At 41.6% G+C, this 27,543-nt stretch overlaps 1 protein-coding gene across 2 annotated transcripts in view; it reads right to left on the bottom strand.

The window, feature by feature from the left end:
- PIP5K1B (phosphatidylinositol-4-phosphate 5-kinase type 1 beta) overlaps window positions 1-27,543 on the bottom strand; it is a 304,219-nt gene that overhangs the window by 178,262 nt on the left and 98,414 nt on the right. For both annotated transcript variants that reach the window (XM_041743955.1, XM_041743956.1), the window contains exons 2-3: window positions 12,238-12,322; window positions 4,292-4,360 (exon numbers count right to left, since the gene is read on the bottom strand). In XM_041743955.1, the coding sequence (XP_041599889.1) occupies window positions 4,292-4,360 (69 nt within the window). In that variant the 5' untranslated portion in view covers window positions 12,238-12,322. The remainder of the gene's footprint in view (window positions 1-4,291; window positions 4,361-12,237; window positions 12,323-27,543) is intronic.

A 27,543-nucleotide genomic window follows, 5' to 3' on the forward strand; every position in this document is an offset into this window, starting at 1 on the left:
CTCCATAAATGAACTGGAAATGGAAATACTACACTCTGTAAACACACCCAGGCAGCCTTTAATGCTTGTCTGAATGGGCAACCTGTTTGTTTTAAGCAGGTCAAGTCAAAATTCTTATTTCAGCTATTAGCCTCACCCACTGATGTTAGCTATTCTTTGGTTTATCAAGAACTGATAATGAATTAGGAAAATGGGCAACTGAAATAACAAGGAGCAGTCAGCTGCGATAATCATGCAGGTAATCAAGACTCAGAGGACGGCACTGTTCCATGAACACTGAGTGTTCCCTAAACACACGGAAATCCCAGCACTCGTGATGCTGAGTGGTGCTGGCAGCTGTCCAATAAATCTGGGGCTTGATAGAGGAAGCCCAAGCCTCCTTGTTAACTCTAACCCATCATGATTTCTCCTCCATTGAATCCTTTATTATAAACTACCAGGTTCTAAAGTGGTTTTCAGGTCTTGTCCCTCCCACTCAACCCTGAGTTCCTTATAAACTCTTTTGATACCCTTCTCCTGTCCAGCACATTAGGTCAGGGGGTTCTTAACCTGGATTGACTTCTGTCAGAGGCAAAAACCCGATGGGCTGTCAAAGCTCCATATTAAAACGGTGTGTTCGGGATCCCTGGGTGGCGCAGCGGTTTGGCGCCTGCCTTTGGCCCAGGGCGCGATCCTGGAGACCCGGGATCGAATCCCACGTCAGGCTCCCGGTGCATGGAGCCTGCTTCTCCCTCCGCCTGTGTCTCTGCCTCTCTCTATCTCTCTGTGACTATCATAAATTAAAAAAAAAAAAAAGGATTATTTAAAAAAAAAGAGATGAATCCACCTGCTTAATCTCACTAGTGGTCACTGAGCTGAAGCTAGAGATCTGTAGGTGGGAGCAGGACTGGAGGGGCAGAGCTCTAGGCGGGTCTTATTAGCTTGGATTATTTCTTAAAAAAAAAAAATAAAAAAAAATAAAACGGTGTGTTCCTCATGGTCAGGTCTTTAGGATGGGGAAAGAAAGGTAACTTCCAAGTATTTGTAAAAGGGACAATACCTTTTTTTTTTTTTTTTTTTAGAGATTTTATTTATTTATTCATGAGAGACACAGAGAGAGAGGTAGAGACATAGCCAGAGGGAGAAACAGGGTCCCTGCAGGGAGCCTGATGCGGGACTTGATCTTGGGACCCTGGGATCATGCCCTGAGCTAAAGACAAATGCTCAACTGCTGAGCCACCCAGGTATCCCAAAAGGGACAATATTTAATGAAATGTACGGTGGCCTTGATGACACTCAGCTAGTCTGCTAATTACCTTCCCAGTTGTTTGTCATTTGCACATTGGCATAGCACAAATTTCATGTCTTCATTAAGGTCAAGGGTAAAAAATATTAAGCTAGACAGGGTCAACTCAAGCAACTCAGAGTTGGCTGAGACAAGGCAACAAGGAAGCAAAACTACCATTCATTGGAAATGTTAGTCCAACCAGGTACAAGCCCAGTAGTTGTAATATCCAGGCAATATTTCTCTACCTTGTCTGAAAGGATACCATGAGAATGTTCCTGGCACCATTAAATCAAGATTCATTAAACTTGAGAATCCTCCTTATCTGAGAGTAATTTAATGACTCTCTCGTAATAGAAAATGTAGTTAATTTGACATCAACTATACCTTGATGAACCTCTGCAGGTTTGTAGAAGACGTGTGTTTCCTCTCTAAATGTACATAAGCCATATATTGACTAGCCCATGCTCAAATTATGTGGAGGAGCAGTCCCACATCCAGTTTCCAGAATGTACTTTCTCCTGATTGCTGAAAAGAGGGATGATATTTGTTTCTCTCCTGCTTCTCACTAAAGCCTTCCACTGTCCGGATTTTTCAAAGCTCATACTCGGTGTTTCTCTACCCTAACTTTAATTTTTTTCACTTGAGAAATGGTTCATCTGGGCCTAGAGACAGACACATTTCCAACAGCTAGTGAGACTCTTATCACCTCTGGTAACTCCACTATTAACACCTCCAGTTTGAAGATCTCTTTGCTTCACGGCCAAGACTTAAATTGAGTAGTTCAGCTGAGCTGTTACCTGTGTAAAAACCACACTTTCTCTGCATAGTCACTACTTCTTCCTCTGCGTATCAACACCCTATTTATTGAGGGTGATAGACTCAGGCATTATATTGTCTTTTCGGTGCATTTCTCAGAAAAGTTAAAGACCTCTTTCCTCCACTGCTTATCTTCCTCTTAAAATCAGAGATCATCCAAAGATTCCACTGCCACTACACGTTAAAAAAAAGAAAATTGTTGGCCTTTTTCTGTCAAGTTTCCTGTATCTTCTCTTATTTTTTGGAATCATTTGTAATCCTCATATCTGATTTTTAGTTCTTATCACCCTACCAACACCGCTGAGTCAAATATGCTATTAGAGGCATTAATGAGAGAATCAGAGATATCCTATTATTGAAAACTTCCTTTACCAATTTGTGAACAAGACAAACTTAGCAGACTCTAAGATCTCCTGGTCGCATTCCTCGTGTTACTTCTGCATCACGGAAGAACTCCTGTGGGTCAGAGGCCAGCCAAGAACCACAGCACATCCAGACGGAGACTGAGAAAACCACCCGAAATGGATCTCAAACAGGGATAGGCTGGCAACTTGATCATCTCTCTGCCAGTTCTCATGCTTGACTCAATTTACAAGGAGTCTTGGGTAAGTGAGATGGGATTTGGTTTTCTACCTGTGTCTACAAATAAGTAACAGTGTACCATTGCCTTTGGCCAGATTCACAAATTTTATATGATATAACCAGACACTTTTGAGCTCTTGAATCTTCCCCCTACAGCAGCTCCCTGGTTACAGTTCTATGTTCAACTGAGTAGGAAAGCCAGAAGGAAAGATCTATCAGGAAAAAAGGCATATCTGCCCACATGAAAACAGAATTGGAAATATCATGTTAATTCCATGACCCAAACATGTGGTTGGATCAGACGGTTGATGTACTTTATGACAAAACTTAATGCTAGCGATCCATGAAAGAATAAAAGGCAAATGGAAAAATTAAGATAGATTAAACCTTCAATACACAAACCTCCTACTCCAAAAAGGGAAGGAGGGCAAGGACTTTTAGAAGGAAAAGGTACAGTCAATTTAAAAGGCAGGAGCAGTGGTGCCTGAGAACATATACTCCCCCAGTAATGTGTCTGAACGTTTGCTTCCTTGCCAGGAGCCATGAATTTATCAAAGTCAAAGAGTTGCAAGGTAAGATACACTGGAAAGACTGGACGGGGATTTTTGTTGCAACGACCTGAAGACATGGAAACTGAGAGGCTTAGAATGGAATGGGACAGAATTTCATGTTATATTTTTTTTTCCAAAATACAAAGATAAAAAAATGTATAAAATTTTGGTGGGAAATAGCAAGTCAATTAAAAGATTAACCTACTGGGGGTGCCTGAGTGGCTCAGTCGATTAAGCGTCTGCCTTCAGCTCAGGTCATGATCCCAGAGTCCTAGGACTGAGCTCCACCTTGGGCTCCCTGCTCAGTAAGGAGCCTGCTACTCCCTCTCCCCATGCCCCTCTCCCTCTGCTGGTGCTCTTGCTCTCTCTCTCAAATAAATAAAATCTTAAAAAGAAAAAAGATTCAAATGCATACACAGAAGGGTCTTCTTAGGAATTAGAAGAGTCTTCAAATAACTCCATTCTGTCAATGTTCTATAGCACAGTAACTGTAGTAGGGAGAAAAATGCCCCCCACCCATTCATCCCTGCAAAGGTGTCCATGTCCTAATCATTGCAACCCATGAATCTGTTATATGGCAAGGAGGAGTTAAGGATGCAAAAGAAATTAAGGTTGCTAACCAGCTGATTTTAAAACAAAGAGATTATTCTGGATTCTCTAGGAGGGCTCAAAGTCATCACAAGTGCCCTTTAAAGTGTCAGAGAGTTACAGCCTGAGAGAGATTCAGCTGGTCTTTGCTGGCTTTGAAGTTGGAAGGGAATCATGGCAGTCTGGAGAATTTGGACAAGATAAGGGGACAGACTCTTTCCTAGAGCCTTCAGGAAGGCATGCAGTCTTGTAGACATCTGGATGCTGGCCCAGGGAGACCCGTGTCAGTCTTGTGACTACAGGATCATACATCTGTGTTGTCTGAACCCCTGAATGTGTAGTCACTTGTGAGAGCAACAAGAAGCTAAGACAGTAACTTACATACAACTGCTCTAGAGGAAGAAAAGGCCTACGGTAGATTAATATTCCAAGCAATGAAAATGTTCCTCTTTCTGGGCTAAAGAAAGAAAATGAAACAGTCACTCACCTTTTTATAAGTTTTTTCTTCATTCTGTTTTCCAGGTGTGGCATCTCCATTTTCAGCAGCAGACGACATCTACAAGAGGAAAATGGGCCTATTTGAGTTCACAATACTACTGTGAAATACTATAGGCTAATAATATCATTAACTGGAGAATCCAATTTGGTTAATGATGTTTTTGTTGTAATTGCTTTTGTTTCCAAGAAAGGAAGAGAATTCTTAGAATCTAAGGGAAAAAAAAAGGAATCTGTGTCTCCCAATCTCTCTGAAATCAATCTTGATCTCTAATTCATTTTGATAGCATACTTCACTGGCTCCATATGCTCTCAGAATGGTGGTATGGAAATGGTGGACCTGGTCTAAACCCAGATCATGTGTACAAGTTTCTTTCTACAAAGTCTTAAAAAAAACTTTCTTCTGATTAAAGATACTTCCTGTAAAAGTATCTGGAAAGTACCAAAAAATATAAATCAGAACAAAAAAAGTACTCAATTCTACTGCCCTCGGGTAACTCTACTCTCACATTTGGGCATATTTGTTTCCACCTTTTGTTCCATGAACTTCTGTACTAAAAATATTAGGATACTGTCTGTACCCAGCAGTTTTCAATGAACATTTATGTAATATGGATTTTCCCATTTGATTATAAACATTCATTGTAAGAATAGTGATTTTTGTCTAGTTGCCAGAGACACCATTGTGTGAACACAACTGTGTGTTAAACATCATTTAATAATGTTAATGGTACAGGATAGGGAGGTGGTCCAAGGGATTCACTTCTCCAAATGATACAACAGTAATTACTTGGGGCTTCTATTTTTGTCCAATGTCAACACTTAGATTCCTAGAGCTACGAGGTCATTAAAAAACATTTTAGTAAATTTCTCTTTAGGAATATACCCATTTATGCTATTATCAATGAGTGGGAGCTCATTTTGTTACACGTTTAGCAGTGACTATTATTTTAATTATCATTGTTAATTTCCTAGGTGAAAGAAATCATCTCTTGATATTAATGTGCACTCCTGAAAATTATCAGTGAAGGTTAACATGGTTGGCATATCCTTTTTTAGCTCTCTGTATTTCTTCTGAGTTTTCTATTACTGTGTCCATTTATCTACGGGGCTCTTAGAGTTTTAGTTATTGATTTCTACCTATTATGGTTATTGTTACTAGTGTTTTGCTTATTGATTTTTATGTATCAAGGTTATTAATCTGTCCGCAAGCACATTATTCATGTTCTATGCTACTTTCATTTTATAATTATGACATAGAGTTCTACATTTTTCACACTCAACATTATTCCCTTTGTGACTTCTTCCAATGTTTTTAGAACAAATATATATACTTTTTAATCATTAGGATGTATCAGAGCAAACACATTCCTTTCACTTTTTAATGCTAAGATTTTTGTGTTTAACTTTTAATTCATCCGAATTTTTAAAGCCAGTTGGCTTATATGGTAAACAAGGATAACTCCATAATCAGGGAATCAGGGTTTTATCTTAAAAAAAAATATTTATTTTTGAGAGAGTGAGAGAGAGACAGCATAAGCAGAGGGAGAATCTCAAGCAGACTCCGTGTGGAGCCCCATGCAGATCTCGATCCCACAACCCCAAGATCATGACCTGAGCGGAAACCAAGAGTCAGAGACCCAACTGACTGAGCCATCCAAGTGCCCCAGGTTCTTATCTTAAGTAGCATGAAGAGCATCCTATACACCAAGGAGGGGTAACATTTCTGACCTTCTTATAAGCCTCTGAAGCACGTTTTTTTTAATTGAGGTATAAATGACATGTTATATTAGTTTCAGGTGTACAACATTGTGATTTGACAAGTCTATACATTAGGCTGTGCTCACAAGTACAACCACCATCTATCATCACATAACACTGTCACAATAGCAATGACTCTATTCCCTATGCTGTGTCTTTTATATAATGACTTACTCCATCATGGAAGCCTAGAACTTCCTCCTCCCCTTCATCCATTTTACCCATTCCCCAACCCTTCCCCTCTGGCAACCAGCAGTTTGTTCTCTGTATTCATGGGTCGGCTTCTGCTTTTATTTATTCATCTGTTTTTTAGATTCCCCATATAGGTGGTATCATTTGGTGTTTGTCTTTCTCGGACTTATTTCACTGAGCAAAATGCCCTCTAGGTCCATCCATGGTGTCACAAATGGCAAGATCTCATCCTTTCTTATGGCTGAGTAATAATAGTTCATTGTATCTATCACATCTACTTTATCCAATCATCTGTTGATGAAGACTTAGGTTGTTGAAGCACATTTTAAATTTGGGGCTTTTAATAAATACAATGTGTGTTAAAGCTAAGAATTTGCTAGCCATTTGGGGGTGCCTGGGTGCCTCAGTTGGTTAAGCATCTGACTCTAGGTTTTGGCTCAGGTCATGATCTCAGGGTCATGAGATGGGCTGAGCCCTGAGTTGGGCTCTGAGCTGGGCATAGCATCTGCTTAAGATTCTCTCTCAACCTCTCTCTCTGCCCCTCCCCGACTGCTCACATGTGTGTGCCTATACTCACTCTCTCTCTCTCTCAAAAAAAAAAAAAAAAGAAATAAACCCATAGAATTTGCCAGCCATTTCTCTGCAATGGAACTAAATGGCTGACTTTAATTTGACAGGACTAAAAACCATTGAAGAAAATTAAAGAATGGATCATGGCAACCTTACCAGACCTATTACTCCCACCCATTAAAGCATTCCTTTAGATAAATTTACATTTCCATTTGTGTCCAAGTAACTAATTGGACTATAATCTCTCTACTATAATATAGATAGATGTTTCACACACTATAGTTTCCCACATGGTACCTAGTTAATACATTTAAAAAATAACTGATTTTCTAGTTTCTTCCTAACATTTTGGTAAGGTTTGAATAATATATTGGAATTATAAAATCTGAGTGGTTTAATAATAACAGGCTCAGTATAAAAAAAACAAACCAAAGCCCTGATTGTGCCCCTGCAAAAGCTCAAATTACATCATTACTTTAAGAATATATAGGTTATTTGGGGCACTGGGTGGTTCAGTCAGTTAAGTATCTGACTCTCGATTTCGGCTCAAGTCATGATCTTAGGATCCTGGGATTGAGCCCTGTGTTGGCCTCTGTGCTAGGCATGGAGACTGCTTGAGGATTCTCTCTCTCTCTCCCCCTCTCCCTCTCCCCGTTCCTCTCCTTGCTCTCTCTCTAAAATAAATAATAAATCTTATTTTAAAAGAATATATAGATATTTATCTGATATTGGATCCCTGAATAGGCAAAGATTTCAATAAGCATGAAAGTTAGAGAAGTAATACAAAAATTTAATTGATTTGACTACTCACAGCTCTCAATGTCTCAATGTCAAAATAGATCATGAACAAATTAAAAGGCAAGTGACAAGGTGGAAATACTGGCGATGAATGTGACAGAAGTTAATGACTCTAAAACATGAAAGCTTATTTAAACTGTGTGGAGCCTGTCACCTAGTCAAGGACATCGCTCCTCCAGGTCTCTCCTTTCTCGTGTCAGCTTTAATTGTTTACTCTATTTCATTCCCATGGGAGCTCCGCCATTTCTTCCATCCTCACAAATAGAAGACTTTTCTTGATTCCACTTCCCCCTCACTTCGTTATTCCTCCTTGTGGCAAAGCTCCTTGAAAAAGATGTTGCTCCTCTCAAGCCCTGATTCCTCTTCACATATTCTCTTTAATGCACTTTAATCGGGGATTTGCTCTCATGACTACCCTGAGAACGACCTCCTCAAGATCACCAATGACCTTCATGTTGCCAATGGCTAATTCTAAGCCCCCATTCTGCCTATCAGATTATCGACTTAGATGATCATTCCCTCTCCCATGACCGATTTTCTTCACTTGGCTTCTAGAGTGCCATACTCTTTTGTTTGTTACTGCCACCCACCCTGTACCTCCTTGGTCACTTCTCAGTCTCTTTAGATGGTTCCTCTTTCTTTCTCTATAACCTCTTAATGCTGGACTGTCCAAGAATGATTGCTTGGTTCTCGTCTCTATCCATACTTGCTTTGGAATCTCCAAATACCATCTAGATCTCTCTTCTGAGCTCCAGATTTGCATATTAAATGGTCATTTTGGTATTTCCACTTGGATACCTAACAGACACCTCAAATTTTGCAAATCTAAAACCCTTTTCCCTCCCAAATTTCCTTCACTTGGACCTTCCCTCATCTCAGTTCATGGTATTTTCCACTTCTTGCTTCCCAGGCCCTAAATTTCAGTCTTCCTTCTCTTATACCACGGTCAACATGCCAGCAAAGCCTTTGAAAAATGTCCAGAATCCAGTCACCTGTCACCACTCCTGCTTTGTGTTCCTGGGCAGAGCCCTTATCTTTTCGCACATGTGTTACATCTTTGTGGCCTCCCAATAGGGCTTACTGATGCCACCCTTGTGCGCCTACAATCTATGCTCAGCCAGAGTGATCCATCTTTAAACCTAATCAGATCATGTCAATTTGCCCTTAAGTGGTTTCCCATTTCACCCAGAGTAAAAGCCAAAGTCCTTACAACAGTTGATGCGGCCCTGTATGATTTATCCATCTTCCTCCCATTCCTCCTCTACCTTGGCACCTCCAAACTCCCCCAACCCCTTCCCCCTGCTTCAGACACTCACTGTTTCTCAAACACACAGGAATGCTGCTACATTAAGGCTTTTTGCTTCAGCTATTCCCACTGCCTGAACAATCTTCCCCAGACACCTGCTTATCTCCTTCAGGCCTTTGCTCAAATGTCAACTTCTATCTGATGCTTTGCTTGACGATCCTATTTTAAAACTACAACCTATTTGGCACCTCCCTGCCCTCATACTCCTGATTCCCCTTGACTCTCCTTAATCTATCTTTCTTCCTCCCTCCCTCCCTCCCTCCTTCCTTTCCTTCCTTCCTTTTTTGCCCATAGCACTCATCAGTGTCCAACACACTATAGAGTTTCCTTATTTATCACAGTGGGTTTTTGTTTGCCTCAGTCTGTCTCCTCCTGAAGAATTTAAACTCCACAGAGGCAGGGACTCTAGTTTTGTTTTGTTCACTGATAGACCTCAAACACTTACACTACATCTGGCACATAGTAAGTTCTTAGTAAATATATGTAGAATGAATGGGTAAATAACACCCCATTAGATCAATTCAGGCAGCATCTGATTCCATCTACTTGGGTATTTTGTGCTTGGGAAGACAGCTGATCCCCCAAAGGAAGGTGATAAAAAACAATGTAAGGACTAACAGCATCAATTACATTATACGCTGGATTCTTTGGAAGGTTCCAGTGGCGTGGCAACTGTAGATAGTTGGCATGGAATAAATGGCCATGTCATTAACTCCTTATAACTTCCTTCATAAGTGAAAAAGACTTTTAGACTGTACATGTTTCAATAGAAATAATCTCCATAGAGGATTTAAACCTTTCTTTTAAAATGTAAAATATGGGAACCCCTGGGTGGCTCAGAGGTTGAGTATCTGCCTTCGGCTCAGGGCCGGATCTCAGGGCCCCAGCAGTGGAGTCCTGCATCCGGCTTCTCGTGGGGAGCCTGCCTCCTCCTCTGCCTATCTTTCTGCCTCTCTCTGTGTGTCTCTCATGAATAAATAAATACAAATCTTTAAAAAAATAAATAAAATGTAAAATACTACTGAATATGCCACGTTTTCATTTTCCTGACATAACCAGCTCTCAAAACTCTCTGCAAACTAATTCAGAATTAAGGTGAGTTTCGAAATACACAAGGAAGGCTCCTTGATTTTTTTTTTAATCAAATATAAAACCATTATTTTTCAGTCATTTGAAAATTTAAAAGTAATTTTTAAATTTAAAAAAGTAATATTTATTTTCTTCCCTAAGTAAAAGCAGGTATTTCATCTGAAAAAAAAAATTATCAAGGATCTCTGGGTGGCTCAGTGGTTTTGCGCCTGCCTTTGGTCCAGGGCGTGATCCTGGAGTCCTGGGATCGAGTCCCGCATCAGGCTCCCAGCATGGAGCCTGCTTCTCCCTCTGCCTGTGTCTCTGCCTCTCTATGTCTATCATGAATAAATAAATAAATAAAATCTTTAAAAAAAATTATCACCTTTTATCCAACTACCCCAAAATAATAATTATTAATATTTGACTTTCTACTATTTGATCTTTTTCAAATGTGTGTTTTCTTTATTTTGAACAAAACTGGGATCATACATTATACAAATTTGTCTTTGCCCTTTTCACTTTATCTCATAAACATTTTCTGCATCACTAAATATTAGAGAAAATGTCTAATGTCTAAATAATTCTATCATAAAAATGCATCAGAGTTTGATATGTATTAATGGACATTCAGGATATTTCCTATTTTTCTGTTACAAGTAAAACTGTACTCTGTGTTCTTATAGTTCCAACAGCAAGTCAACAGCTGCCAGAGATTCTTAGAATAATGTCTACTGGGTAAAATACACCTACTTTAGAACTCTACCAGCAGCAAGTGTTTTCATTTAAAATCAAAACACTTGGCCAATTCTGGGCAAAAATATTATTTTGCACTTGTATGATTCATGGTAAGGACAGACATCTCTGTCTTGTTTCTTTGGTTCTTTGTATCTCTTTGGTGAATTATCTGTATGAAGTTCAAGCCCACTTCTCTAATAGGGTACATTCGTGTCTCCAACCTAGTATGTGCTAGTGATAGTAAGAGTTGGATTTTCTTTAACCTTCAACTGTGTACTAGAAGCAGCAGAATGAAGACTTTCTTAGCGAATGCCATGCCAGTCATTTTACTTGTAAGACTTGGCAGCTTTGAAAATCAAACAACTTCAAGAGCAACTCTAAAGAGTGTTTGGAAAAACCACATTAGGAAGGGGTTAGCTAACTAGCACGAATGCTGGACATACGATGAGATTTGTGTGTGTGTGTGTGTGTGTGTGTGTGTGTGTGTGTTTACTTTGTAGGGTACCCCTGAATGGACAGTAGGGAAGAGGAGAGAAAGAGGTAAACTTCTATCCTTTAAAAAACAGTTCCCTTTAAGCAGCACAAAACAGACAATAATGATAAAGGGACACCACGGAATGTTGCCTGAATTCAAAGGTATTTCTTAGGACGATGTTTCACAAAGGTCACATGGACTTATTCATCAGGATGTCTGTGCAGGGGAGGCAAATGAGATGCTGGGCAATGTTTTGGTAAACTGCAAATGGCTATTGAAAATGGACACAGTGGTAGTAATTACAATTTGTTCTTAAACGTGCTATGTTCCTGTACTAGTTAATAGTTAAGGTACATCGTTTATAACTATGGGAGTCGAGATAAGTAGTTTTAAAAAAGATTATATATAATTATATGTATTTCTACATGTGCATGCAAGGAAGGAGGAAAGAAATTCACAGGACTACTAGTGATTATCTAGGGATGATGAGGTTATGAATGCTTTGGGTTTTCTTTTTCTTTTTTTTAAGATTTTATCTATTTATTCATGAGAGGCAGAGAGAGAGAGATAGGCAGAGGGAGAAGCAGGCTCCATGCAGGGAGCCTGACGTGGGACTCAATACTGGGCTTCCAGGATCACACCCTGGGCTGCAGATGGCACTAAACCACTCAGTCACCCAGCCTGCCGTGGGTTTTCATTTTAAAATTTTGCTATATCCTCCAAGGATTTTGCAAAGAGTACTCTACATTTAACAATAAGGAAAACACTAATGCTATTTAAAAACTGAACTGCATGCAGTAATCAATAGCAGAAACCAAATCTTCTGGATTCTATTCTGCCCCCTGAGGCATGTTGACATTCAGAAAATTTCCTGTTTCTATTTGTCATTTGTTCTAAATTTGATAATGACAAAGTTAAAGGTTGTGAACTAGAAGATGATTTAGAATATTTGTAAGTAAATATAAACGAGGTAAGCACTCTATTGTGAGTCTATTGGAATTAATTAAAAACATAGACTATATTTCCTTACCTTTGTGAATGAAATGGCAAGTCATCTGCAGTCGGTCATGGTGGGGGACCTATTCATTGTTGAAAATGTTTTCCTTCCCAAGTTTCTGTTAAAATAGAAATGACTGGTTATTATTTATCCACTTCTCTACCTCAGCTCCCAACAAAGATCAGAGCTGCCTACAGAGATAATACAATGCAATCAGTTTAAGCCAAAATAAAGGAAAGACTTAATGTTAAAAATGGAACTAGAAAGGTATTAGAAGAAAATATAGGGGAACACCTGTATAATTTCAGGTTGGTTGTCTCTTTCCAAGTCAGACAGTAAATCCATAACATAAATCCATAAAGGAACATGAACAGATTTGACCCTGTAAAAATGAAAAATGTCTACAGCACAAGACACCATAAACAAAGCCAAAAAAGACTGAGAGTTTGCAACTCATATGACAGGGTTATTGTCTAATATACTAGGAGATGAAACAAACTGATTATAAAAGAAGACAGACAAGCCACACAGTTTAAAAATAAGGACATGAACTGGAAATATATGTCACCGATAAACCTGTGAGAAGGGTAAGCCCCATTAGTGGTAAGGGAACAGGAATTAAAAGGACTGAGAAGCTATTATCTGCCCATGAGGTTGGCAAACATTTCAAAGATGGTGGACATCCAGGCCTGATAAGTATGTCAATAAGCAGGTAGGCTTCCTGCACTGTTGGATTGACACTTCAACCTTTTTATAGAAAGGAATGTAGTAATGGTCCTTCAAATAGTTAACTTACTTAACAAGTCTGGTCCAGAGAAATACAAGTACCACAACTTTAAAGATGTTTGAATAAGGGTGTTTATTCCTGCTTGGGGTATGATACCATGATTATAGTTCTATCATATTCTCCTATATTTCTTTTTGGTTTTTGCCCTAAATTTTCCATAACAACACTGGCCAGTGTATAATGCATGTAGTACAGTGTTCCTGTGAAATGTACGCTTTATTTTTTAGAAGTACCTTTTCTTCTCCTATTTAATAATTTAGTTTGGTTCCACTGTGGTTGATGTACACCACTTCTGTTTTCCTTTTATTTGCACATACTTGGCATATCCTTGCTCATTTCTTTAACTTTTCTGGTTGTCATTTTGTTTTGTCTGTGTTCCTTACAAATAGCTTAAAACCAGGGTTTTCTTTTGTTTTTGCCAATTTAAGAGTCTGTCGTTGGAAAGGGGATTTCAACAAATTCACATCTATTGTGTTATGATTATATCTGGTTTGCTCTCATTATATTTATTTACTTGTAACTACAATTTATTGTTATTTAGTTTTACCCATTTCTTCTGTGCTGGATTAACCAAATCATAATTCCATTTTTTTTCCTCCTAGCAATGAAAACATTTCATTCCATGTATATCTGCTTAGTTATCATTCTATTTTTAAATCATTAAGAAAATCTGTGTTCCTATGGCTGCCTCTGTGAAGAACCACCTCACCCAGGCAATGGTGTCCCGGAGGCTGCCCACATCCCATGACTGAATTACGGAGCAGCCCAACCCCAAGTTGGGCTGGCTTCATGGGTCTTGCATGGGAGCCTGGCTTCTACCTCTGCCTGCCCAACTGTGCTCCCTACCTCCTCCATTCACAGGTTGTACTCATCGCCACATGTGTGCCTTGAGACAGCGGAAATTTATTCTCTCACGTTTCTGGAAGCTTCAAGTCCAAAGTGAAGGTGTCAGCAGGGCCATACCCCCCAGAGGCTCTGAGTAAAATCTTTCCCAGCCTCTTCCTGCCTCTGGTGGCAGCCATTGACCCTGAGTGTTCCTTGCCTTGTGGTTGCATGGGTCTGTCCTCAGACAGTGTCCTCCCCGTGTGTCTCTGCCTTCACAAAGCATTTTCCTCTTCTCATAAGGACATCAGTCACATTGTGTGAGGACCACCCTCATGACATCATCTCAACTTGGTGACAAAGGCTCTATTTTCAAAAAAGGTCACATTCACAGGTACCAGGGGTTAGGACTTTAACATGCTTTTTCTGCAGGACACAATTCAACTCATAACACAGGTATGGACTTCTAATGAGTATCCTGGACCCCAAACTGTTTCATTGCCTGTTTCTAGAGAAACCAATCTACAACATCTCTTCTCTCTTCCTCATCCACAGGGGGTATTTCAGAGTATTTTAACTTTCTCACTGACTGCTTCTCTTTGAACCACTAAACATCTCCTCTTAGCCCACAAGGCTCTTCCGTCTGAAGAAATCTTAAGTGAAAATTTATAGCTCGTAGTCACATTCTCATCATTTCCTTAGACTTGATCAAAGTTTTACAAGGTTCATTGATCATCATTGTTTCTCTGGCTCTTTATCCTCTACTGTAACACCTTTTTTGGATTCAACTTTATTTGGCTGGAATGCTTCTTAATTTCCTCAGCAGTGGGACACTGATGGCCCACTTTGAGTCACTCTATGTCCAGAAATGTCGCTTTCTTTTGGCCTCATATATGGCTAGATCTCTTGGTTGGTTACAGGATTCTTAGCTCAGTCCTCTTTCCTTCAACTTTCTATATATATGGTACTGCTCTGTTCTTGCTTCCTGGCTCACAGGTGAGTAATGTCATGCTAGTTTGATGCCCCTCTCTTGCTCACTTAATTGGTTTTCCCTGTCTAGAAACCTATGCAATCTTTCTCTCTCTCTTAACAGAAGTGTAATTAACATGCAGTGTTATATTATATTAGTTTCAGTGTTATATTGGTTTCACATAATGATTCAACAATTCATTGTATTTCTCAGTGCTCATCAAGATAAGTATATTCTTAATCCCCGTATCTATTTCACTCCATAGCCTCCCCTCTTCACCTTCCCTCTAGTAACCACCAGTTTGTTCTCTATATTTAAGGGTCTATTTTTTTAATCTTTTTATTTTTTTTTCATTTGTTTTGTTTCTTGAATTCCAAATACAAATGGAATCACAGGGCAATTGTCTTTGTCTGATGTATTTCACTTAGTATTATATCCTCTAGGTTCATCCACGTTGTTGCAGATGACAAGATCTCATTAATTTTTATGGCTAAGTAATACTCCATTGTATAAAGAAACCATATCTTTTTGATCTACTCATCTATCAGTGGATACCTGGATTGATTCCGTATCTTGACAATTGCAAATAGCGCTGCAATAAACATAGGACTATTTGAAAAATATTTGAAAAATACCTTTTCAAATTGGTGTTTTTGTTTTCTTTGGGTAAATATCCAAAAGCAGGATGACTAAATCATATGGTAATTCTTTTTTAAATTTTTTGAAGAATCTCCACAGTGGCTACACCAGTTTGCATTCCCACCAAGAGTGTACGAGGGTTCCTTTTTTTCCCACATCCTCACCAAACACTTGCTATTTCTTGTGCTTTGGATTTTAGCCATTCTGACAGGTGTGAGGTGATACCTCATTGTGGTTTTGATTTGCATTTCCTTGATGATGATGAGTGACGTTGAACATCTTTTCACGTGTCGGCCATCTGGATGTCTTTTTTGGAGAGATGTCTATTCAGGTGCTCTGCCCATTTTAAAATTGGATTATTTGGGGTTTTTCTATGTTGAGTTGTATAAGTTTTTTTTTTTAAATATATTTTGGATATTAACCCTTTAGTGTACATATCATTTGCAAATATCTTCTCCCATTCAGGAGGTTACCTATCTATCTATCTATCTATTTATTTATTTATTATTTATTTATTTTTTTATGATAGGCACACAGTGAGAGAGAGAGAGAGAGAGAGGCAGAGACATAGGCAGAGGGAGAAGCAGGCTCCATGCACCGGGAGCCCGATGTGGGATTCGATCCCGGGTCTCCAGGATCGTGCCCTGGGCCAAAGGCAGGCGCTAAACCACTGCACCACCCAGGGATCCCTACCTTTTTATTTTGTTGATGGTTTGCCTTGCTTTGCAAAAGGTTTTTATTTTGGTGCAGTCCCAACAGTTTTTCTTTTTTTTTTTTCCTTGCCTGTTTAGAAAAATGTTTCTATGGGTGGCATCTAAGAAATTACTGCTTGTATTTTCTTCTAGGAGTTTTATGGTTTCGGGTCTCACATTTAGGTCTTTAACTCATTTTGACTTTCTGCGTATAAAGAAGTGGTCCAGTTTCATTTTTTGGTATGTAGCTGTCCAGTTTTCCCAGTGCCATTTGTTGAAGGGGCTGTCTTTTCCCCATTATATATTCTTGTCTCCTTTGTTGTAGATTAATTGACCTAATAAATGAAGATTTATTTCTAGGCTCGCTACTCTGTTCCATTAATCTATGTGTCTATTTTTATACCAGTACCATCTTGTTTTGATTACTATGGCTTTGTAGATCTTAAAGTCTGGGATTGTGATACCTCCAGCTATGTTCTTCTTTCTGAAGGCTGCTTTGGCAACTTGAGGTCTTTCACAGTTCCATACAAATTTTAGGATTTGTTGTAGTTCTGTGAGAAACGTTGGTACTTTGATAGGGATTGCATTAAATCTGTAGATAGCTTCGGTAGTTTGGACATTTTAACAACATTGATTCCTGCAAGCCATGAGCACAGAATAGGTTTTCATTTGTTTGTGTTTACTTTAATTTTTTTCACCAATGTTTTATAGTTTCCAGAATACAGGTATTTCATCTTTTTGCTTAAGTTAATGCCTAGGTATTTTATTATTTGTGATGCAACTGTAAATGGAATTGTACTCTTGAGAGTTTCCTCTTTTAACACAGAGTTCAAAAATTCCATAAGGATAGATGTGTCTTTTTTCACTAATCCTGCCAAGGGAAACTGACAAGAAGCTATTACATTGAGATCTAATGACTTGACTTAAACCATGAATAATATTTAGGCTATCTAAATGAGGAATGAATGGACTGCATATCCTTCAGGCAATCCTCCATGAAAATTATTTCTCATAACCAACCTTTTGATAAGAATTGGACAGTGAAGCACTCAAAGTTATAGTCTCTGGCAAGAGCCTGGAATGCAGAAATTCTAGTGGCCAAGTAAGGGCATAATCATAAGGCTCAGGTCTCCTTAGGAAATGTGTTAACATGTAATCTGATACAGACTCCCAGCAAGAACTTATTTTCTTAAATTATTTCTGACATTAAACAGAGCCAACACAGTGTCATATGATTAGAATGTTGAGACACCAGCTCAGATAACCATGATACATACCAAGCAATGAAAAATTTTTTGACTATTTAATTGCTTATCTATCCTTTCTGATATTTAGTATCTGGATTCTGTTAGCTTCAGAAATATATAATTTACATGATTTCATAGCTTTCTACATTTCTGTGCTTTCACTTAATTTGAGGGAAGGAGAGACACTATCATTTGTTGAGCAACAACTATGTGTGAGAAGCTGCCCCATATATGATCTCATTTCACACTGCAAATAATCCCTTAGCATGCTCCAATTTAGCCTGTGCTATTGACACGTATACCTGACTGTCCTATAACACCCATAGAAGGTATTCATTTTTAATTTTGCCAACTCAGGCTCTTGCTGTGATCCTGGAATGTAGAAGTGAAGTCCTTAGTGGCTGCACGAACACAGTGACTCCCTCGCCAAGCACCTCCACTTTAGCCTGGCCCCATTGTTTCCTGTACCAGTGCTGGGCATTGCAACCATCCAGGAAGCCTTCTGAAAATTAAGATTCTTGGTCCACACACCACAACAACGAAATCACTACCTCTGTGTGGTGGGTCTGGGGAATCAATACTTTCAGCATGCTTCATAGGCTTAGGATCATCTTAATCACCTTGACTAGGAAAGGCAATAAAGATGTTTTACTACTTCAAAAGAGCTGTCAGGGTCCAGTAGGGAAAATGGAAACCATTCCGGGTGTGTTAAGAGAGGGAACTTAGGGGAGCCTGGGTGGTGTAGTCGGTTAAGCATCCAACTCTTGGTTTAAGCTCAGATCGTGATCTCATGGTTGGGGGACTGAGCCCTATGTCGGGTTCTGCCTTCAGCGTGGAGTCTGCTTGAGATTCTCTCTCTCCCTCGGGCCCTCACACTCACACTCTCTTTCTCTCTGAAGTAAATAAATTAATTTAAAAACGAGAGAGAGAGAACTTAATACATGGAATTAGTTATAAACTTGACAGGTGAGCCGAAAAGCTAGGCAAAAATGGCGATGAGATGCAGAGATTCACATCAGCAGGAAGCCACTAGGGCTTTAAAGGCTAGAGACACACTGACAGAAAGGGGTGTTAACAAACCTCAAAGGCTGGAGGTCATCTGTTGGGACCAGAACACTGTGGTGAAGGCTGACTGTAGACACTAGAGCCACAGAAGGAGAGGAACATTGGGAGGCATGGGGAAGACAGAGTCACTTATGGAGACACCCCCCTCCCCCAAAGGCAGAAGATGGGGATAAACATCCTGGATTCCCCCTACCCCCTGTACCCACCAATCCCTGTCTATGGCTCCCACGGACCAGCCCACTGAAAACCATCTGATGTGAGGAGCCTGGAAATGCATCCCACAAGGGATGACTGTCTTATGACACTGAAAAGAAGACCGACGTATGCCTTTGAAGACACACAGGCTGATGACAAGCCACAGAGTAACATATAAAACATAAAATGAAAGGGGGAAAGCAGATATGAACTAATGATAATGCATAAGAAACATAACATGATTCTCAAAGGAAATGTGGATTGGGAGGTAGGCCAGGAGCTGGTACAAACATTTCTATTTTTATGACTCCCGGGATCTGCAGAGAGCTTAAATAGAAGATGGCTACAAAGTAGCCAGGCTCTTCGGTGGCCTCTTCATCAAGTGTGGGAGTGAGGCAGTGACTTGGGACAATGTGCCTGGGGTCAAGTCAAGAGGTGGCAGGGCTGAGATCTGATCCGGAGTTGTCTGACTTCAAATCTGTGCTCTCCACAATAACGCACTCTCTCTCTCCTAGTTATCCAACAATCAGAAGACTGTCTAATAAATGGCACACTTCATTTTTCAATTTGTAAATGCAATCAAAACGTTAGCCAACAATATTTATTTACATAATTCTTTTCTGTAAAACTTGTTCTACATCAGTGAGTCTCAACCTAGAGGGCATTTCTGAATTTACAAGGTGGTAGGGAAGTTTTTGAAAACTCTAGAGTTTCTAAAACTTTTAGATCTGTGACACCTGGAGGCCATATTGGAGTTAGTGGTGACACTTCAACCTCCAGCTAGGGCCAGAGAAGTCCATATTTTTAATTTGTCACAGATCATGTCTGCTTTCTAATAAGCAAGGCCAAATGAGCAAGGGGAAAACAGCTAATTATCTAATTACCCAGCTACATAGGCCAACCTGTAGACAGATGCAAGAGGTGAGGGGCATTACCCACAAGTCCTTACTGGTCTTCTCATAAAAACAGACACTTCATTAAATACTGATGAAGCTAAGCTACAAGGAAGAATGGGCAGGACAGGAGAATAGGCCTCTGAAGGTTTAGGGTTTATGTCCATGTCTGCTGTTAACTCTCTGGGACCTTGGGCTCCTATTTATGTCTCTTCTGCCATGAATTCTGCTGATTGCATTAGACAGTGCCAGTGGTTTGGTGCCACTGCCATTTCTTGGGTAGAGCCTCATCTCAGATCCTCCTTGGAATGAAGAGAAGACTCATTAATTATTTGCTCATTATGAGTGCAACCTGCCCTATGGGAATAGATCTTCCACAAGATAGCCATATTCAAATGTTTTCTTGCCATTCAGACTACATATGGTAACGCTATCTAGAACATTTCCCAATAGGGAAAGCAATTAAAAAATATTTGGGGCCTTCGTCATGCCTGCATGTCAATGTTCGTCATTTTTGTTTAAATTATGCTCTTCTAAGTTCATATTCATTACCTGCCAGCAAATTAATTCATGCAATCTCTCTTTATTTTCTTTCTTTCTTTCTTTCTTTCTTTCTTTCTTTCTTTCTTTCTTTCTTTCTTTCTTTCTTTCTTTCTCATTCATTCATTCATTCATTCATTCGATTCACTAATTGAACATTACATATGTCAGGCAGTGAATGCGGCCTTGAAGCCATAAAGACAAAGATCCTAGTCTTCAAAGAAGTCACATTAGCAGGAGAGACAGACATGGGGACAGCTACAGTATAACGTGGTATGTGTTCTACTTTGGGTTCTCCAAGGAGAAACTATGCAAATCAGCCTACAGGGAGCCTGGAAAGCTCCATTTCTGCAGAACACCGAAAATGGACTTAGAGCAGCACTCCTGGGACACAAGGTTGAGAAGCACAAAGTGAGCAAGATACCAGGCTCCACAGCAGCTTGCTTAGAGAAAGACCCAGCGGCATGAAGGAACATATTTAACATAGTTTCGAGGGTGTGCATAAGATGTTGAATTTGTGTGTTTTTTTTTTTTAAGGAATTTACCCAGAAGCAGCCCAAAGGTTAGAATGTTACTTAAAGGTTTACAAACAGATTTTCAGATCACTTATTCTACCTATGATCATAAGTCCCTGTTCAATTCTTCGCCTGAATAAAAACACACTTGTGAAAGTTTATATATATTCATGAAAACCTCAAAAGCCATTCTTAGGAAAATGTCAGCCTTGTAAACAACTCTGTTGGGGAGGAGAATATGGCAGTCCTTCCAGGGCATTAAGCGGTTTGATACTTTTTTAATGTGATTTTGGCAATAAATAGCAACAATAACCATCAAGTAGGAAAAATCAAGCCTTAAAAATGGGATGGAGTATTTTTCCAAGGTTTAAATGTTATTTAATACACATATAAAATTAAATATTCAATATAAGTATAAACAAAAATACATCAAACTGAAAACAATCCTTGATGGAGTTTGAAGAGTAGAAATGCCTGTATTTTCCAGACCAGAAGAAACTTGTTATACTAAGAAATCATAGGGCCAGATTTATTTCCTTTAGAGTATCTGCAGAAACTGTTGAAGAAATACAGCCAATCTGAACGTGAAGTGGATGCACAAGGGAAGGAGGTCACCTATACACACGTTGTGTTCAGACACAAGGTATGTTGCTCATCTGTAGGCTCTAATGCTATAGAAACAGAACCGTGGGGCTCTTGGACTCAACATAAAGTTCCCCTATCCTTTCTGATGAATATAATTTAAATGAGGCTTCATTTCATGTATCTAATATTTATATAACCAAGGCACTGCCAAAACCAATTCCCAACCACAGCACCTGCTCCCTAGGAATCAAAATGGAGACCAATCAAAACAAATTGCGGGGCTCTTATATTCTCTCATGAAACACATTCACTCTCAGAATGGATCTCACAAAGGGAATAAACAGAATAGCTATAAATGGCAATGACAAAAGGCTCAGCATAAAATGAAACACTCATAATGTGTGTTTTCAACAAAGGTGGTGCTCAAAGAATTCATAAGCCTTTTCAAACCAAGTCCTCTCTGCAAACAGTAGACAGAAGGAAGCAGCCCATGAAAACAACTTTGTGCAATGCATGGCTCTCGGACTGGTGCAACTCATAGCCTTTCAAGAAAACACCATTACTGCACACTTTCCTCCTGCTCCAATTTTCAATTTAAATACACAAAGACATGGAATGGGTGGGTAGGTGTATTTGGTGGTGGTGTTGGAGGGTCAGGAGTCATGACACCTGGGCTTCCCTTTGGCATGTGAGAAAAGAATGTGTGAAGATTTGCCAACACTGTTACTTTACCATCTTGTCCCAGAGACATCTGGAATAATCACTAAAGATCTCACACAGCTGGATTTGTTGCCCGTCTATAATGCTTAAATGTCTGCTTCCCCACTTTTTGCTACACATTTGGTATGAGGCCAACTTTGCGATACTGTATTTTTACCATACTGCAAATTTTCTCATTTTTAAAAATTTACCAGATTATGCTTTCTGTCCACATTTTATTTCTGAACTATTCCCATCTTCCTCCTCCCCAAGATTACATGCCAGGAATTATTTAATTGTTACAATAGCAAGAACAGTGCAAACCCTATGCAAATATAAAGCCAGTTATAACTGGTAGACAATGTTTGGATTCAGAAGTAAAGAACCAAAATCTATTTGGTTTTGCTCTTAGAGCAGTTTGCAAAGCATTTCTGGATCTGTTTCATCTTCTATTGAGAAAGCCAAAGAAACAGATCTCCTGTATGCCCCAAATGCAAAGGACAGCTGGTGGCTTACCCGAAAGAACTTCCTCTGCACCAGGTGCTGGGGGCGGCGGGGGCGGGGGGGGTTGTGTGTCTGTGGGGAGTCTGGAAGAACATAGAAGGGTGTAAGCAGGATTGTGGTTGAGCGCATGAAGAATGCTGCTGAAGGCAGAAAGACGTCCAGCAGAGGAAAAATTCTATCCAAAGATATTCTATAGTTCCGGGCTTAATGAACCTGACCATCAAGAAGTCATGAGAGCATTTTCCAACGAGGCACAGATGTAAATCCACAGAGACAGGGAAAACATGAGTAATGAGATGACCACGTCTGACATGCTCTCACCCAGGAGGGTACTCATCCACTCGGACATTTATTCCGGCATTATTCTTGTATATACCACTTTGGGGGCACATAATGAGTATGATGGTCTCTGTTGTCAAGGCACTTAGAAGAGAAGCCAAAACACAGGCACACAGAATAATGAGAAAGTCTTTAACAGGATTAGGAGTTAATTCCTTTTACTTGGCTTTGCTTCTAACAAGTATTCAATTATCACAGTCAGAGGGCTCATCTGGAATGTTCTAAAAAATGCAATAAAGAATTAAAAAGAGGGGAAAAACCCCCCCAAGGCCAAGAGATCATAAATCAGCTATTAATCACTAGTTATTAAATTTCCCAAGTGTTTGCTATGTGCCTGGTTGTGTTTAAGACACACTGAGCAGAGAGATGCTTTTGATGGACCTGTAGAACCAAGGGTAAGAGGCATCGTTCAGACGACAGGGAGGTGACACAGGTCGAGGTAAGAGGTTGGGGACACGAGTGCAAAAGGAGACGGCTCGTGACAGAGGAAGATGACGCTGACTGAACAGAGGGGAGTTGAGGTGGAGATGGTGATCAGTCCCCGGGCTGCGCGGCCTTGGGAGCCGACCATGGGTATGACAAATTACGGAGCATCTGCTCAAGGCTTTTGAGTAGGAGGCCACAGAGATTTTCAAAAGTGTTATTACCAGATGAGATGACATGGGGAGGGAGGGCCAGAAGGAAGGCACGCACCTGGCAGCTGCTGTGGGCATCCCGGTGACAGGAACCTAGAAGGTAAAGGTGGAGCTGGAGTCTGTGGGAGGAGCCCTGCTGGCAATGACAAGGAAAACGTTGCCAGAACCTGGGCACCAACAGGTCTGGAAGCCCAACATGGCCAAGGTTTCAAGCTTCCCTACCTACAGAAGATCACGGCACTTCTCAGAGTGGCTGCCCCTCTGCCCTGGTGCCACCCTCGCCACCCCCATCCCAGCTGCCCAGGGAACAGGGGAGGGAAGGCACAGATTACCACCATGGAGAACTTTCTACGACGTGGAGACCCAGTGGGTCAAGCGGTGTTGGCTGTGGCCTCGCCAGGTCAGGTCTGACCTACACCAGCCAAAGTCACGACGGAGTAAAAACAAGTACAGGCAATTCAACCAGATTGTAGGCAGACACACAGACTAGGGAGACAGACAGACAGACAGACAGAGATGGTACTACTGCCTCACGGCTGTCCAGCCCTGTGAGTCCTGCCGTGATCCCCAGCTAGCAGCTGGGTTCTGGAAGGCCCGGGTATCTACCTCCCACATCCCACTTGAGCTCCCTGCAGGGGTTCTAACCTGAAGACGACAATCAAGGCACTCTCCGTAGGCTGCGACAGGCTTAGCTGAGGTCATGGGCCCGGCCTCCACCTGTCACCCTCTCTGAGGAGCCACACACCGTTGGGACAGATGGTGATGGCGTGGTGGTCACGGGAACGGGCTCTGAGTCACCCTGTCCAGCTCTGACAGCTGTACGGTGCCCATGAGTCACTTAATCTGGGCGCCTTAGTTCCCTCCTCTGAGCAATGGGAAGCACCACAGGGCCTTTCTCCCGGGGCAGGTGTGAGGGGTGATGCATCTATAAAGCCCTTTTGGTGACCTTGGCATGGAATACCCGCTCCAAAAACTCAGTGTCATCATCCTCACCATCAACCACCCTCACCAGGTCAGGGTGAGATCCTGTCACTGCCCTGCCTGCCTCCTGAGTTCCTGCTCAGGCCGCTCTTCTGCTGGCCTCCTTGCCTCCCTCCTTCAGGGCAGAGAGCCTCTGCACGTACGTGTACACACACACACACACACACACACACACACACACACACACACACGGCTCCCTGCACCTCACAAGGCCCTCTCAGGTCTCAAGAGAGCATACCTCTGCCTAGGCCCACACTCTGTTCACCCAGAAGGGGCCTCTCTGTGAACCCAGGTATCGGTCAAGTGTCTTCCCGTCTTGGAGGACTTCCTGATTCTTTTCATTCTAGAATACAGTGCCTCCCATGCTGGGCCTTGCTAACCCTCTGCCAACCACTTACACTCTGGGGTTTCTGGGGCTCCAGGCCGCATTTGTCCTCAGTCCCATCCATGATGATTATTAAAGCTAATCTGTACGGAGCGTGTCTTGTGCCAAGCACACGTGTTAAGTGCTGCCTGAGTTCACCCATTCGAGTCGCCCAACACTTCCTGGAAACAGGTTTCTGTTATTATCCACATTTTTCCAGCCGAGGGGGCAGAAGCACAGAGATGTTACATAACATGCCCAGGCTCACACAGCAAGTGAGTAGCAGAACCAGGATTGCAAGCACACAGGCTGCTCACTTCCAAAGCCCGGCTCCTAACCACTTCCATTTATCTCCTTACACCCCCTCCTTGCCATCTTGGCAGCTCGCCTCCTGCTTCCCAGAGGGACGACAGGTCCCTCCACTGGCTGCCTTTCCTACCCGTGAACTCCGGAGCACAGGTGACCCCAGCCTTCTGTCTGTTGCATAGCCACAGTGTGTCTCAGGTTTCTTCTAGCATGCCCCTGCCTGGAGCCCCCATTCTCCATCATCCCAGAGTTCACCTTGGCTTTCACCTTGGGGGCAGGAGCATGCTCAATCTCTCCTGGGACCCTCCACGTCCTGCCCCTGGCCACAGCCTTGTCTCACTCCCCCTACACTTGGGGTCGAATCTTCTAGAGACAGGTGCGCACTGCCTGCCTTCATTTCTAGAGGCAGAAGTGATCTTTCATGATCTTCGTGGACATCTCCAAAGCCTTGACCTGACAGTGTCCTATATACAGTGTCCCTGAAATGTCTGTGGAGTGACCAATGACCAGACCTCCTTCACTGAGGGCCCCTATTCTCTTGGCTCCCTTGGCTTGGCCAACACTACCAGCCACTTACCCTAAGTCCCTTTCCTGACGTTCTTTACTAACATAGCCCGGATTCTGTTTGGGGAGGCAATGTGCCAAGTTAGAGAAACAAGAGAAACTTGTATTCCCAGATGTTCTGGAAACGAGAGGTTGGGGGATGGTGATGTCCTGGGACATCTGTGAAAGAGGCAGACATAGTAGGCTTGGGCATTTCTGGCACCTGTCATTTGCCCTTTGCCCTTCTGTCCATGATGGCAGCCCTGAGAGCGAGCATGAGCACGGATTCCACTTTTCCTGGCTTCCCCTACCTGCCCAAATGGATGTCTATCTCTTTGGCAGGCTCCCTATTAATGATTCATGATCTACAGGGTGTTCTGTATTTTTTCTTCTCATTCCTTCTGAATAATCTCATCCATTCCCAGCGGCTTCAAATGCAACCAACCTATGATGACTCCCAACTAACACTGGATCCCAGATAACCTTCTTGAGCTCCAGATCTGTATTAATTTTCAGTTGCTTGCAGGGGCCCTACAGCATCTTACGGGCTCCATAAATCCCATAAGCTCCAGCTGCAATTTCTCATATCCTGCCTCACTGGGAGAATGCTACTGTCTTCCACCTGGTGATCCAAGCCCCAAATCAACGGGCCATCCCAGTCCTCCTTAACACCCCCCCCCCCATCCTAGTCCATCAATCAAGTTCTCTAATCTCCTCAATGGTTATCTTTGGTTCTGATCCTTTCTTGGCATTTTCCCTGCTACCATCTTAATGGAGACCCCAGGGTTCCTTGCACAAATCACTGCCTCAGCCTCATTAGTCAGCCTGGCTGAGGCACAATATGGCTACAGGGACCCTTTCTATGATGCAAATCTGTCTATGCCACGCTCCTTCTTTAAAATGCTGCAGTGGCTTCCCTACTGCTTCGGGGCAGAACTCAAAGTCTTTGGCAGAGCACATGACCTCTCCTGACGGGGTCTCTCATACATCTCTCCCCACTGCCACCCCCATCCCCCACAGTTGCGGCCATATGGGATGACTTCAGGTGGCCCATATGGGATGACTTCTGGTGGCCAGATGCCTGCCTTTGCATTCACTGTGGTGCCTGACACGCCACTGGCCCTCTCCCTGGCCAGGTGTTCCTCATCCTCAAGATGTAGCTCAAGCACCACTTCCTTCTACAAGCCCACCCCAACCCTCCCAAATCAGGGTTCACTGTTTCTCTTCCATGCTCCTGGGGTGCCCTGAGCCTGCCCCTATCATGACACTGACTCACCAAACTGCCATCACCATCCATTGCTTTCAGGGCAATCACCTCGCCCTATTTACGTGTAAATCCCAAAACATAGCACAGTGCATGGCACACGGACAGACTCGAAAGTTGAATGAACGTGTCTATGAGTCTGTCCACTACGCTTCTTAGACCCGCCAGCTGGAGGGCAGACAGGATGTCTTATCATTGGTCCTGACCCGTTAAGTCAATGCTTAATAAATGTTTTCTTCCTCTCCCTTTGAGCACTGGATGATAAATCAATGTTCAGGTTGTTGTTGTTTTTGTTTTTGTGTTTTTTTTTTTTTTAGAATGATAGAATAAGATGAAAAACAAGGATAGTGATCAACTTGGCATCCCAAATACTTCATACTTCAAGGAGGTATCTTGCTTTTCTCTTTTTGCTTTCTGCCCTTCTCTTCTTGTGTTAGATCCACTTCACACAAGATCTTCTTAGTTTCTTTAAAGTGGATTCTCCTTTGGAATAATTTTCAAAACATGATCCTAAGTACAGCTCACATCTACCGTAGAAATATTGGATTGACCCACAAAATCACAAAGAATGTAAAAGTGGCCAACGGTCTCCCCACCCAGAGAGGCCCACCATTCACCTCTTGGAGCATCTTCTTCTCATCTGTTTTTTGTGATGCCCACTTGCTGACTGCTCTCTACCTCCTCACTGCCTCTAGAATGGCACAACATATTAAGAGCTCTAATACTCTGGGACAAACATCATTCATTCCATCAG

This window comes from Vulpes lagopus, chromosome 2 (assembly GCF_018345385.1).
Source record: "Vulpes lagopus strain Blue_001 chromosome 2, ASM1834538v1, whole genome shotgun sequence".
Classification (NCBI taxonomy): domain Eukaryota; kingdom Metazoa; phylum Chordata; class Mammalia; order Carnivora; family Canidae; genus Vulpes; species Vulpes lagopus.